Source organism: Oncorhynchus kisutch, unplaced genomic scaffold (genome assembly GCF_002021735.2).
Source record: "Oncorhynchus kisutch isolate 150728-3 unplaced genomic scaffold, Okis_V2 scaffold1157, whole genome shotgun sequence".
Taxonomy (NCBI): Eukaryota; Metazoa; Chordata; class Actinopteri; order Salmoniformes; family Salmonidae; genus Oncorhynchus; species Oncorhynchus kisutch.
Window position 1 is genome coordinate 115,057 of NW_022263102.1, and position 14,366 is coordinate 129,422.

Sequence of the window (14,366 nt, forward strand, 5' to 3'; positions counted from 1 at the left end):
CTGCCAGATCAGAGGCAGTAGGGAGGACCAGGGATGTTCTCTGTTTAGTGAGTCCGCCACATCAGAGGCAGTAGGGAGGACCAGGGATGTTCTCTGTTTAGTGAATCCACCAGATCAGAGGCAGTAGGGATGACCAGGGATGTTCTCTGTTTAGTGAGTCTGCCAGATCAGAGGCAGTAGGGATGACCAGGGATGTTCTCTGTTTAGTGAGTCTGCCAGATCAGAGACAGTAGGGATGACCAGGGATGTTCTCTGTTTAGTGAGTCTGCCACATCAGAGGCAGTAGGGATGACCAGGGATGTTCTCTGTTTAGTGAGTCTGCCAGATCAGAGGCAGTAGGGGTGACCAGGGATGTTCTCTGTTTAGTGAGTCTGCCAGATCAGAGGCAGTAGGGATGACCAGGGATGTTCTCTGTTTAGTGAGTCTGCCAGATCAGAGGCAGTAGGGATGACCAGGGATGTCCTCTGTTTAGTGAGTCTGCCAGATCAGAGGCAGTAGGGAGGACCAGGGATGTTCTCTGTTTAGTGAGTCTGCCAGATCAGAGGCAGTAGGGATGACCAGGGATGTTCTCTGTTTAGTGAGTCTGCCAGATCAGAGGCAGTAGGGAGGACCAGGGATGTTCTCTGTTTAGTGAGTCTGCCAGATCAGAGGCAGTAGGGGTGACCAGGGATGTTCTCTGTTTAGTGAGTCTGCCAGATCAGAGGCAGTAGGGATGACCAGGGATGTTCTCTGTTTAGTGAGTCTGCCAGATCAGAGGCAGTAGGGATGACCAGGGATGTCCTCTGTTTAGTGAGTCTGCCAGATCAGAGGCAGTAGGGATGACCAGGGATGTTCTCTGTTTAGTGAGTCTGCCAGATCAGAGGCAGTAGGGATGACCAGGGATGTTCTCTGTTTAGTGAGTCTGCCAGATCAGAGGCAGTAGGGATGACCAGGGATGTTCTCTGTTTAGTGAGTCTGCCAGATCAGAGGCAGTAGGGATGACCAGGGATGTTCTCTGTTTAGTGAGTCTGCCAGATCAGAGGCAGTAGGGATGACCAGGGATGTTCTCTGTTTAGTGAGTCTGCCAGATCAGAGGCAGTAGGGATGACCAGGGATGTTCTCTGTTTAGTGAGTCTGCCAGATCAGAGGCAGTAGGGGTGACCAGGGATGTTCTCTGTTTAGTGAGTCTGCCAGATCAGAGGCAGTAGGGATGACCAGGGATGTTCTCTGTTTTGTGAGTCTGCCAGATCAGAGGCAGTAGGGATGACCAGGGATGTTCTCTGTTTAGTGAGTCTGCCACATCAGAGGCAGTAGGGATGACCAGGGATGTTCTCTGTTTAGTGAGTCTGCCAGATCAGAGGCAGTAGGGATGACCAGGGATGTTCTCTGTTTAGTGAGTCTGCCAGATCAGAGGCAGTAGGGATGACCAGGGATGTTCTCTGTTTAGTGAGTCTGCCAGATCAGAGGCAGTAGGGATGACCAGGGATGTCCTCTGTTTAGTGAGTCTGCCAGATCAGAGGCAGTAGGGATGACCAGGGATGTTCTCTGTTTAGTGAGTCTGCCAGATCAGAGGCAGTAGGGATGACCAGGGATGTTCTCTGTTTAGTGAGTCTGCCAGATCAGAGGCAGTAGGGATGACCAGGGATGTCCTCTGTTTAGTGAGTCTGCCAGATCAGAGGCAGTAGGGATGACCAGGGATGTTCTCTTGATAAGTGCAAATTGGATCATTTTCTGTCCTCCAAAGCATTCAAAATGTACAGAGTACTTTTGGGTGTCAGGGAAATATATGGAGTAAAAAGTACATCATTTTCCTTAGGAATGTTTGAAGTAAAAGTAAAAGTAGTCCAAAATATAAATACTAAAGTAAAGTACAGATACTCAAAAAAACTACTTAAGTAGTACTTTCAAGTATTTTTATCTTAAGTACTTTACACCACTGGAGAGAAACCATCCAGCCGGAATAATTTAATTACGAAAGTCCGTATATAAAGTACATGATAATGGTCTCCACTTTTGTATGTGTATTCAATATAAACAAATAAAAAGTTGATGCATACCCGTGGTCCGACAACCCCTTGTATCCCTTGAACACCAGCCTCTCCCTTAGAAAGGCAGAACAAAGATGATACTTCAATGGTGTGAATAACTATGTCCATACTGCAGTCCAACGGGTTTGCAGAGTTCATATGTTGTTTGAGCTTCATATCAGAGTGTTAACACAAATAAAGTACCTTTAGTCCCTCAGGTCCTGATAGGCCTATATTTCCCTGCAAGACAAAGTTAAACCAATGATTAGCTAATACGTGACTAACAAACTACACAATTCAGGTGAAGCGATACACACACTTCATGTTGATCAGTCCATGTATGAACTGTTTGTACCTTCTCCCCTGGCTCTCCACGAGGCCCCTGGACACCGGGAACCCCGATCCCCTCCTCTCCCTGGGAAGAACAGCACAAATCACCAATCAGAATCCTATCATAACCGTAATCAGATCAACATGCAGTATGATACCCACACAAACCAATAGTATTCAAATATGATATTCGCTGTGGCTTCATTCAAATATACAGAGGAAACCACAAGATAATGTCCCTTCAGGTATACTGTAACTTCTTGATGAAGGACACTCTTACCTTATATCCCATTTGACCTGGGAAGCCTGGAACACCATCAATTCCAATGGGACCAGGTAACCCTGCTTGGCCCTGGTTTGAGACAGACAACAAGGAAAGGAAGAAAGATTGAACAACACATGAACTAAAAGCCAATACTTAGAAATAGCAATGTGGTATTATAGTTTAATTAACACAAACTGAGCATAATAAATAATCATAATTTGGTGGGTGCTTCTATTTGTCCTATTTCAGAAAATGTTTTTTTTTTGCTTATTACATCTCTCCCTGAGACACCATCAGAGAGTTGTTCCACGGACAGTGTCTGAAATTATCAATGGTAACCCTGAAGCAATTAGGGTTAAGTGCCTTGCTCAAGATCACATTGACAGGTTTTTCACCTTGTCGGCTTTGGAATTCAAACTAGCGACCTTTCAGTTACTGGCCCAACACTCTAATCGCTAGGCTGCTCACTGCATAACAGAAACTAAACACTTACATCTTTACCATGATCTCCTTTGTCTCCTTTGGCCCCTGCTTTCCCACGCAAACCCTTTCAAAACATCACAAAACACTAATGTTATTTAATTAATAACATACCAGCAAGGAAAAGAGGTTAAATTTGCGTTTATCAAGTTATTGGGCAATATTAAACATAGATGTAGCATGAATGACTTGTATTAATTTCTTTTGTATTTATCCAGGTGAGTCCTGTCGTGACAGGAAGCTCTTTTTCAAAGTAGCCCTGGCAAAGGCAATACATGACCCAATACTAGTTTTGAAAAATAAACACCCATTTCTAGAATTGTCAGCAAAGCCCAAAATGTGTGTTTAAAATGCGATCGCTAAAACTCATTCATAATCCTGGCAGCATTGTTCTATTCATATCAACACCGTGCCAGTTTTTCATTCCAATTTAGGTGAATTCCATTGACTTAGCAAGTTCCATTCCCTTGACCCAAAGCAGTAACTATACTGTTGAAGAAAAGAAAGGAGAAAGGAACCACCCACTCACTTTAGCACCTGCCTCCCCATGTTCCCCCTACAAGGGAAGTATGGAACACAAACACATCAAATCAATCAATGTTGTGAAACCCATATCATTTAAGATTGTTAAGTGACAGAAGGTCAATGTGAAAGACATTTTATCATATGAACTGGTTACAACGGAGTCCCTCAGGGATGTATTTTATCCCCAATATTATTTTCCATTGTGTGCTGACAACATGATACTTGTAGTATGTATTTTTGAATGACACATCAACACACATAACATACAGAAAACTCAAAATGGGGTCACAGTCTTGTTGAACGATTATTATGATGTGATATGATAATAATAATAGTATGTAAGATCTACCCGCACTATCTGTCTGTCTTACCTTAACAGATATCCCTGAGGACCCAGGTGAACCTGACTGTCCAGGCAGGCCTGAGGGTCCAGAGACCCCTGGTACACCCGGAGCCCCTTGGGGTCCCTTTTATCAGAGCAGGACAGGACATTAAACAACAACCATATAATTTGTATTCCTTAATCAGAGGAAGCATGTAGTATCAATTATTTATGATGTTGAACGAACAAAACAAGTTATTTCAGGTAATACAATTTCCAAACCCTTTATGAAACATGTATATCCCTTTATAAGGCCTTTATAAAGCCTTTATAAAACAAAGGATCTGTGTTGTGAATACTCACTGATGATCCAGGCTCTCCCTTTCGTCCAGGAGCATAATGGCCGTCTCCTATGCCCCCTATGACATACCCAGGCTCCCCCTGACAGAGAGAGGTCAAAGGTCACATAATATCACCTTATGGTGAACTCGTAGTATGATTATCTAAAACTTGAAGATGAAAAGAGGGCGACAAAGGGTTGGGCATGAAGGCAGAAAGGTCTATAGGTAGAGTTCAAACTTAACGCTTTAATCACTTGACCCTATTGGTTAGCATTACATTTCATATTGCTCAGATAATCCTAACATTTCTTATAACATCTACTTGCTTCCAGACTCATGTTGTTCGGTTGGACTTACCCTCTCTCCTCTCTGGCCTTTTGGACCAGTGATACCAGGAGGCCCCTGTGATTATAGAAAATAACATTGAAATCGATACACGACAGCGTTCACAATAACACACTAGATCACCTGACAGGAAATCATAAAAGGATGAGTGTAATGACATGATTAGGCAGCCACCTGAAGCCACGGGAAATAAAGATGGCTGAATGAATACACACTTGTTCATTGCTCACCAAAGCTAGCTAGTTTAATATTGCATGGTGTCAGAAATAACCGTTAGTTTCACCGTTATGGAACCAATTTAACCCCCACAAACTTTGAGCCTTGAGGGAAACATCTCAGAAAACTGGAGACGACGGATTCAACAGTTTAAGCTAGGAAATACAACTGAGCAACTTAATTTCATGTGCCCACAGGTGTCAACATAATCATAGTATTATGGAAAACTGTCACTCAAAGTGCATGGCATCTATGATTAGTAACGACATGTTTTTATTATGAAGGATTAAAAGTGGAAAGAGTTGAAGAGAACAAGTTGAAAACAGAACACAGGCATTAATGGCCTTATGAGTAATTCTGAAGAACAAGACCTAGGGTCTGCATCCTAAAAAGCACCCTATTCCCTATATACTGCAGTGCACTAGTGTTGACCAGAGCCCTATAGGTCCTGGTCAAAAGTAGTGCACCAACTTGGGAATAGAGTTTGAGCTTATGGATACACTACTAGACACTAATAAACATTGCCTCCTTAAGCACATTGAACATACCAGATCACCTGGAACACCTTCTAAACCCTGAAACAGAGAGAAAACTGGCATTAGAAACATCTCATTTACATAAGTGGCATATATTCAAATGTAGTTAATAAGCTGTGAGCAAAACTGTCATTTCAACCAGTTTTGCACAATGGAAAGCTTAAGCTTAATTCCTAGAATAACTTTAATTTGTGGTGACAGACACACAGAAGCACCTTTAAATAATGTAAATCACATACACACACACAGTAACGGTGCATAACAGTCGAATACATTGTTAAAACAGGACAAGTTTTACATCATCCCGATACACTGACTGTACAAAACATTAAGAACACCTGCTCTTTCCATGACATAGACTAACCAAGTGAATCCAGGTTAAATCTATGTTCCCTTATTGATGTCACTTGTTAAATCCACTTCAAATGAGTGTAGATTAAGGGGAGGAGACCTGGTTAAAGAACCATTTTTTGAACGGGGTGTTGTAGTAGGTGCCAGGCGCACCGGTTTGAATATGTCAAGAACTGCAACGCTGCTGGATTTTCCATGCTCAACAGTTTCCCGTGTGTATCAAGAATGGTCCACCACACAAAGGGCATCCAGCCATCTTGAGACAACTGTGACAAGTATTGGAGTCAGCATGGGCCAGCATCCCTGTGGAACACTTTCGACAGCTTGTCGAGTCCATTCCCTGACAAATTGAGGCTGTTCTTATGGCAAACGGGGATGCAACTCAATATTAGGAAGGTGTTCTTAATGTTTTGTACACTCAGAGTACAATAAGACTGTTTCTTTCTCTGTTAGATTTACCCGTTGTCCGGCTGAACCTGGGGGTCCGGTTCGTCCTGGTCGTCCTGGCAACCCGGGGACACCATCTGTTCCAGGAAGTCCCTGTTAAATGAAAAAAATACAGTGTCAAAAAATACACAACATAGATTTGCTTTCTATGTTTCTTTTCTGTTTGGCTTCTGTATCTGTTTTGATACCACTGTCATTGTTCTACTACACACCTTCACCTTCACCTTCAAGAAAAACAATACAAATATTGATCACACAAAAACACATTACACAACCAAGAAGAAAGATTGATAAAGGAGTACTGATCCAAATATAACATTTGATCTCTGTTTCTATGTGAAGTCCAGTATCAATGAACACTGAGGACACACTGAGATCAATAGGATCATTGTATTGTTGTTTGCTACGCCTGGCGCTAAGCTGAGTGGAGGTGGAAGGTGTGCTGTCCTGGGCCCGGTTTCCCGAAAGCAATGGAATTTAGGCTTCCCATGTTTTAACGATGCATCTTTCCTACAACGTCCAACTGTTTAACATGCGTTACCCAAAACACCACGCAGAAAAAACACTCGCTAAGTGCATCGTTGGAGCATGTGTCAATACTGATAGGGTGGAAAGAAAGGCAGCACTGCTCTCGGATCAGCTTTCTCCATTAAAATCTTACCTTAACACTAGAATTATTCCACAATACTGACCATGGATCAGCTCCTAGAGCTATATTATCACCTAATGGCTGCTAATATTGAGGCAGCATATTCTAATGCTTACCCTATAGTAATTACACTCGATCACAGATTCATTTGGCACATCATTGCACACGTTCTTACACATCATGAAATATATATAAATTACAGACAGCGTAGCTTACAAATATAACTCCATTAACTGAACATGTAGTTAAATATTATTTTAATATTTAGGCCTACATTATGTAGCCTATAATACAGTCATCTAGCGTTGAATTTTAAACATCTTTTTATCCTTCACTTCATCCCACTAGGGACTGACGTCTATTCAACATCTTTTCCATGTTGGTTTAACGTCATTTCATTGAAATGATGTGAAAACAACGTTGATTCAACCAGTGTGTGCCCAGTGGGTTGTTCAATTACAGACATTAGCAACATTGTATTTTTATTTCAACTTTGTATGACTGTGTTTAGCAGAGATCTTCTGTGTATAAACAGCTTAACTGTGTTTAGAAGAGATCTTCTGTGTATAAACAGCTTGACTGTGTTTAGCAGAGATCTTCTGTGTACAAACAGCTTGACTGTGTTTAGCAGAGATCTTCTGTGTATAAACAGCTTGACTGTGTTTAGCAGAGATCTTCTGTGTATAAAACGGCTTAAGACAGATTGTTGAATGCCTAACTGTCAGATGCTACAGAAGAATATATAGCAGCGATTCTGTCAACTTTCATCATCAATTCTGACACACGGCCACTCAAAGAAACAAACAACCAAACACACACAAATGCAGGCACACGGCTGGGAGCAGCACGAGGACCAGCCGCTGGGCAGTGATCTTCAAGCAGTGGGGGTTAAGTGCCTTGCTCAAGGGCACAGCACTCTACTGTATCAGTGGGGGTTAAGTGCCTTGCTCAAGGGCACAGCACTCTACTGTATCAGTGGGGGTTAAGTGCCTTGCTCAAGGACACAGCACTCCACTGTATCAGTGGGGGTTAAGTGCCTTGCTCAAGGGCACAGCACTCTACTGTATCAGTGTGTGTAGATGAAAGCCTACATAGACAACGTATGATGAGAGAGTTACCACTTACTCTCTCTCCTTTCTCTCCTTTGGACTTGAGGCCAATTGACTCAAACATCGCAGTGTTTTGCTGGAGTCTCTAATCAAACAAATGTCATGGAATTATGGCAGATGAATGAATAAATGAATAAATACATGACAATGAATGAATGACAATGAATGGCTCGATGGCTGGATAAATTGATGAATGACTGAATGAATGAATGACTGAATGAATGGCTGGATGAATAGATGACTTAATTAAATTGTGGTGTAGAACATACCAGTCCACCATTACCAGAGCCATCTCCCTGTTAGTGACAGACAGAGTAAAAGAGAGGTAAACATAAAGTCCAAATATCTCATTTAATCAGTTAGAAGTAACTAATTGTAACTGTACTCACCTTTTCACCTTTCTGCCCCTTCGAAAGTGAATCAGAAAGGATAAAGAGATTAATCTATTAATCAAATAAAGGTCAGTCCATGTTTCCAAATGACACTGGGTCAAAGGTCAGCTGAAGAAGGAGCCCAGTGGACAATGATGTCATTACAAGAACTGGTCGGAATGACGTCATTACAAGAACTGGTCGGAATGATGTCATTACAAGAACTGGTCGGAATGACGTCATTACAAGAACTGGTCGGAATGACGGCATTGCCAGAACTGGTCGGAATGACGGCATTGCCAGAACTGGTCAGAATGACGGCATTGCCAGAACTGGTCGGAATGACGGCATTGCCAGAACTGGTCGGAATGACGGCATTGCCAGAACTGGTCGGAATGACGGCATTGCCAGAACTGTTCAGAATGACGGCATTGCCAGAACTGGTCGGAATGACGGCATTGCCAGAACTGGTCGGAATGACGGCATTGCCAGAACTGGTCGGAATGACGTCATTACAAGAACAGGTCAGAATAACGTCATTGCCAGAACAGGTCGGAATGACGTCATTACAAGAACAGGTCAGAATAACGTCATTGCCAGAACTGGTCGGAATGACAGCATTGCCAAAACTGGTCGGAATGACGTCATTAGCAGAACTGGTCGGAATGACGTCATCAGCAGAACTGGTCGGAATGACGTCATTAGCAGAACTGGTCGGAATGACGTCATTAGCAGAACTGGTCGGAATGACGTCATTAGCAGAACTGGTCGGAATGACGTCATTAGCAGAACTGGTCGGAATGACGTCATTAGCAGAACTGGTCGGAATGACGTCATTAGCAGAACTGGTCGGAATGATGTCATTAGCAGAACTGGTCGGAATGACGTCATTAGCAGAACTGGTCGGAATGACTTCATTAGCAGAACTGGTCGGAATGACGTCATTAGCAGAACTGGTCGGAATGACGTCATTAGCAGAACTGGTCGGAATGACTTCATTAGCAGAACTGGTCGGAATGACGTCATTAGCAGAACTGGTCGGAATGACGTCATTAGCAGAACTGGTTGCTGGGAGGGAACAAACCATATATGTAGAATATATTTGATTTCTATGCTGACACAAATAATGAAATAGGCAATGATGATGATGATGATAGTAATGTTGATGATAACAGTAATGATGATGATGACTAAGAGAAGGACGTACCTTGCACTGTAAGGAGCAGGGGCCCTGGGGTTTGGTCAGCTCATCAGGGTCATCAGTTGGAGTGTCCAGCTGGGCAGACTAATAAAAGTGGTCAAACACATTGATGTTGACCTTATTATATGACCTTGAATCAGAGGCTATAGGTCATTATTATTTAAATCCTCAATTCTACCTTGAGAACATTCTAATTCCAGCAGGAGGGCGAGAGCAGCCCACTCCAACACACAGCTGAGTTTCACATCTCTGTCATAATTAGCTGCTTGCCAGAATTCCACACTTCATACTTAACTAACTGTGATCCCAGCTAAGGAGACATACTGAGCAAACGTTATCAGCAAGCTAGAATGTTTTAAAACAAGCACGTTGTTGCAAAAAGTCCAGATGAAGTACCTTTCATTTCAAATGATATATTAGTTTCACTCAGACGTGTGTATTCTGTACCTCGTCGTGTTGTCTGAACTCGGAGAGCAGCGCCTCGCTGCAGATGTTGCTGATGAACTCTCTCTCTATGGAGGAGAAGTCATCAAAGTCCCTGGCGTAGAAGATGTTCTGGTAGCTGGCTGGATATGCTATCTTCTTCAGCTCGTCCATGTCTGCATTGGCCACCCCGATGGCCAGCACACTCACACCTGAGAGTGGAGTCAATATCAGAGAAGAATGTGAAAATACATGATATAATGTTATACAAAGCAATATTCAGCTATATGCAAAGTCAAAGGCTTCTGACAAGGACCAGTTACTGGATATCACTACATGTATCAAAGACAGGTGAGATATGCCTGTGTAGATTCATCTGTGTTAAAGAGATGTTTTCAGGAGCTTGCGTGTCAGTAGCAACGGCTCCTAATCAACAAGAACAAAATGGCTACAATCCTTAGATGTCCCAAGACATTGACCACGGTTTTGACTAGATGGTATACAGCTACGAACGGAAGTTACTTTTCGTAGCAGGTTAGGAGAATTAACGTAGCAGGTTAGGATAATTAGGTTAAGGTTAGGAAAAGGGTTAGGGTTAGATAAAATGCACTCCTAGCCTGCTTTGAAAAGTCACTTATGTCCGTAGCTGTTTACCATCTAGCCACAACCTTTGACCCCCAGCATGTAGAGTATGACCACTGATATCTTAACTGACCATAAGCCTGTGCGATCCTGGAGGGTTGCTCCACATCGTCCACGGCCCGGCCATCTGTCAGCAACACCAAGACATGAGGCACCTCCTGCCTCATCCCCAGAGATTCTTGGAACAGCTCCTTCAGAACGTAGCTCATACCCTTCCCTATGGAACAACAATACATTCACTGGCAATATCACTATCAATATGTACACACACACCAGTGGAGGCTTCTCACAGGAAGAAAGAGAGGACCAACCCTACAAAATGTCTTTTTTTTTTTTTATAGTGAAACATTTAAAAAGTTATCATTTTTAGATAAAACTATACTAAATATATAGTCACCAAATAATTTATTAAAACACACTGTTTTGCAATGAAGATCTACAGTAGCCTCAACAGCACTCTGTAGGGTAGCACCACGGTGTAGCCGGAAGACAGCTAGCTTCTGTCCTCCTCTGCGTACATTGACTTCAATACAAAACCTAGGAGGTTCATGCTTCTCACCCCCTTCCATAGATTTACACAGGAATTATGACAACTTCTGGAGAATGTCCTCCAACCTATCAGAGCTCTTGCAGCATGAACTGACATGTTGTCCACCCAATCAAAGACTCAGAGAATGAATCTAGTACTGAAAGCATAAGCTAGAGCTAGCTAGCACTGCAGTGCAGTGCATAAAATATGATGAGTTAGTTGACTCAAAGAGAGAGACAGACAATAGCTGAACAGTTTTGAACAAATTAATCCAAAATTAAGGAGAAGTGAGAGAGCAAGAGAGAGTGAGCGAGAGAGAGCTAGCTATATTTCATAGTATATATTTGTTCACTTTCACTTAGATAGCATTGAATGCAACAAGCTAGTCAAACACCCGGCTCAAACAGAGAGGAAGGGATGGGGAGGTAGCTGACTATCGCTATCCAGCACTGGAACTCTTCCAAGTCAAGTTAAGCTTTTGGTTTTATAAATGTACTGCCACCAGGGCCCCCCAGTGCAACTCCTAAACTGCTTGCTGCTGACTGTACACTGTACTGTATGATTGTAGCATGTTTACTGACACATTAGTTCTAGTAGCTTTGTTGACTATGACGTGGCAATGATATAGTCTGTATGACTTGGAAATGTTTTTTCACCTGGTCACAGATAGTCCACAAGTGAAGGGAAAAGGTAAGAGGAAGAGAGCACGTAGATAGATGTGAGAAGGAATTATATGTACAACGAGCAGTTTGTATGTGGCTGCTATGAAAGAGAACTGTGTTTGCGTGTGATCAGGGGTGTATTCATTGTGCGGATTCTGTTAAACATTTCTTAAACAAAAGCAAATGAAACAAAAAGGGGATAAACATAACTGAATTTGTCCAATAGAAACTCTATTTTGCAACTGTTGGACTAATGATTATACCGTAGATCAGCTAGATGCAGGCAAGAGTGTGCAAGGCAGTATTGAATGTGTCACTGTCTGTCACCTCAAATCTTTCTCTCGACCTGTGTGCACCTACATTGTAAACTTTCATTCATAGGCTAGGTTGTAGCAGCCTCATGATGGGTACAGGGAAAATTTGACTATCATGTAGTAGCCTAAACCTATCAATGTTACATTGAGCTGGGTGAATGGAATATGAATGACAGTCATCCAACATGCTGTAATAGAAATAAGGCCATGTTCGTAAAAAATATATATATATTTTTTATTTTACCTTTAAAAGTCAGTTAAGAACAAATTCTTATTTTCAATGATGGCCTAGGAACATTGGGTTAACTGCCTGTTCAGGGGCAGAACGACATATTTGTACCTTGTCAGCTCGGGGGTTTGAACTTGCAACCTTCCGGTTACTAGTCCAACGCTCTAACCACTAGGCTACCCTGCCACCCCTAAATGATCATCCTCCCTCATCTTAAAAGGCACCGACCGCCACTGACACACAGACAGACTTGGTCACAGGCACTTACGCAGGTACAATATAGAGAATCAATGTGTATTGAAAGTGAATAGGCATGGAAGGTGTGTCACAATTTCAAAATGCAAACAACTGGAGACAGCTTGTCATTTTTGGAGACGGGCATTTGACAGACAGGGCTACGGTAGCTAGCAAAAGAGGGTAAAAACAGTTGCTATCCAGCTGTACACAACATCAGCTGGCTAGCTAAATACCTTGGCTAACTGTGGGGCGAAACCAGCACCGGATTACCGCATTTGGGCCCCCGGGGCACCAACCTCCATAAAGCTATGAGAACATGCTGGAGTTTTAAAGAAATTTATACACTTTTTGCCATGGGTCAGAGAGAAAAATGACTGTTTTATAGCTCATCTCATGCTATTGTTCACTTTTTGCCATGGGTCAGAGAGAAAAATGACTGTTTTATAGCTCATCTCATGCTATTGTTCACTTTTTGCCATGGGTCAGAGAGAAAAATGACTGTTTTATAGCTCATCTCATGCTATTGTTCACTTTTTGCCATGAGGTTGAGAGAACATTTAGCAGTTTAAAGCTCATTTCCTGCAATTCTACACATTTTGCTATCATATGTTATCTGAGGGGCACCCGACCTCCAGGGATACATGCCCTGTGTGCCTATTAGGTAATCCAGCCCTGGGGGAAACAGTTCACTATTTAACAGTTAATTAGTTATGCAAATACAAAGCTGTCTCCAAAAGGCAAGGCAAGTTTACTTTTGGATGTTTGTGAGGTCTCCACTTTCAAAGCTTATAGACATCTAACATTTCTACGCAGACAGAATGTCTGTATGTGTGTACGTGTGTGTGTATGTGTCCATGTGTGTATGTGTGTATGTGTGTACGTGTGTGTGTGTATGTGTCCGTGTGTGTGTGTGTGTGTGTGTACCTGTTTTGGTGTTGCCTCCTCCATAGTGTACTCCTCTCAGAGCCTTTAGGACAGAGTTCCTGTTCTTGTAATCATTCAGTTTGAACTCTATCCTTGGTTCATCACTGTAGTGCACAACTGCTATCTGAGGGGAGAGATGGGACAGTCAGTGGCAATTACCTACAGCACCAGTCAATGTTTGGACACACCTTCCCATTCAAGGTTCTTTTTATTTACATTTTTTAACTCTTTTTTACATTGTAGAATAATAGTGAAGACATCAAAACTATGAAATAACACACATGGAATCATGTAGTAACCAAAAAAGTGTTAAACAAATCAAATATATTTTATATTTGAGATTTTTCGAAGCAGCCACCCTTTGCCTTAATGACAGCTTTGCACACTCTTGGCAATTTCTCAACCAGCTTCACAAGGAATGCTTTTACAACAGTCTTGAAGGAGTGAGCACTTGTTGGCTGCTTTTTCCTTCACTCTGAAGTCCAACTCATCCCAAACCATCTCCACTGGGTTGAGGTTGGGTGATTGTGGAGGGCCAAGTCATCTGATGCAGCACTCCATCACTCTCCTTCTTGGTCAAATAGCCCCTACACAGCCTGGAGGTGTGTTTTGGGTCATTTTCCTGTTAAAAAAACAAATGATAGTCCGACGAAGCGCAAACCAGATGGGATGGCGTATGGCTGCAGAATGCTGTGGTAGCCATGCTGGTTAAGTTTGCCTTCAATTCTAAATAAACCACTGACAGTGTCAACAGCATAGCACCATCACACCTCCACCTCCATGCTTCACGGTGGGAATCACACATCCGTTCACCTACTCTGCATCTCACAAAGACATGGTGGTTGGAAACCAAAATCTCAAATTGGACTCATCAGACCAAAGACAGATTTCCACCAGTCATAATGTCCAATG

General features: G+C 42.5%; 1 protein-coding gene across 1 annotated transcript in view; it reads right to left on the minus strand.

The window, feature by feature from the left end:
* Positions 1-13,578, minus strand: part of LOC109878594 (collagen alpha-1(VII) chain-like) — a gene marked incomplete at its 5' end in the record, with an annotated part of 28,384 nt that extends 14,806 nt beyond the window's left edge. The window contains 18 exons of the mRNA XM_031817803.1: positions 2,037-2,081; positions 2,211-2,246; positions 2,362-2,421; positions 2,617-2,688; positions 3,095-3,148; positions 3,611-3,637; positions 3,978-4,073; positions 4,292-4,369; positions 4,627-4,671; positions 5,379-5,405; positions 6,177-6,257; positions 7,939-8,007; positions 8,192-8,218; positions 8,312-8,329; positions 9,501-9,578; positions 9,942-10,129; positions 10,633-10,776; positions 13,455-13,578. Of these exons, the coding sequence (XP_031673663.1) occupies positions 2,037-2,081; positions 2,211-2,246; positions 2,362-2,421; positions 2,617-2,688; positions 3,095-3,148; positions 3,611-3,637; positions 3,978-4,073; positions 4,292-4,369; positions 4,627-4,671; positions 5,379-5,405; positions 6,177-6,257; positions 7,939-8,007; positions 8,192-8,218; positions 8,312-8,329; positions 9,501-9,578; positions 9,942-10,129; positions 10,633-10,776; positions 13,455-13,578 (1,269 nt within the window). The remainder of the gene's footprint in view (positions 1-2,036; positions 2,082-2,210; positions 2,247-2,361; positions 2,422-2,616; positions 2,689-3,094; positions 3,149-3,610; positions 3,638-3,977; positions 4,074-4,291; positions 4,370-4,626; positions 4,672-5,378; positions 5,406-6,176; positions 6,258-7,938; positions 8,008-8,191; positions 8,219-8,311; positions 8,330-9,500; positions 9,579-9,941; positions 10,130-10,632; positions 10,777-13,454) is intronic.
* Positions 13,579-14,366: the final 788 nt, after the last annotated feature.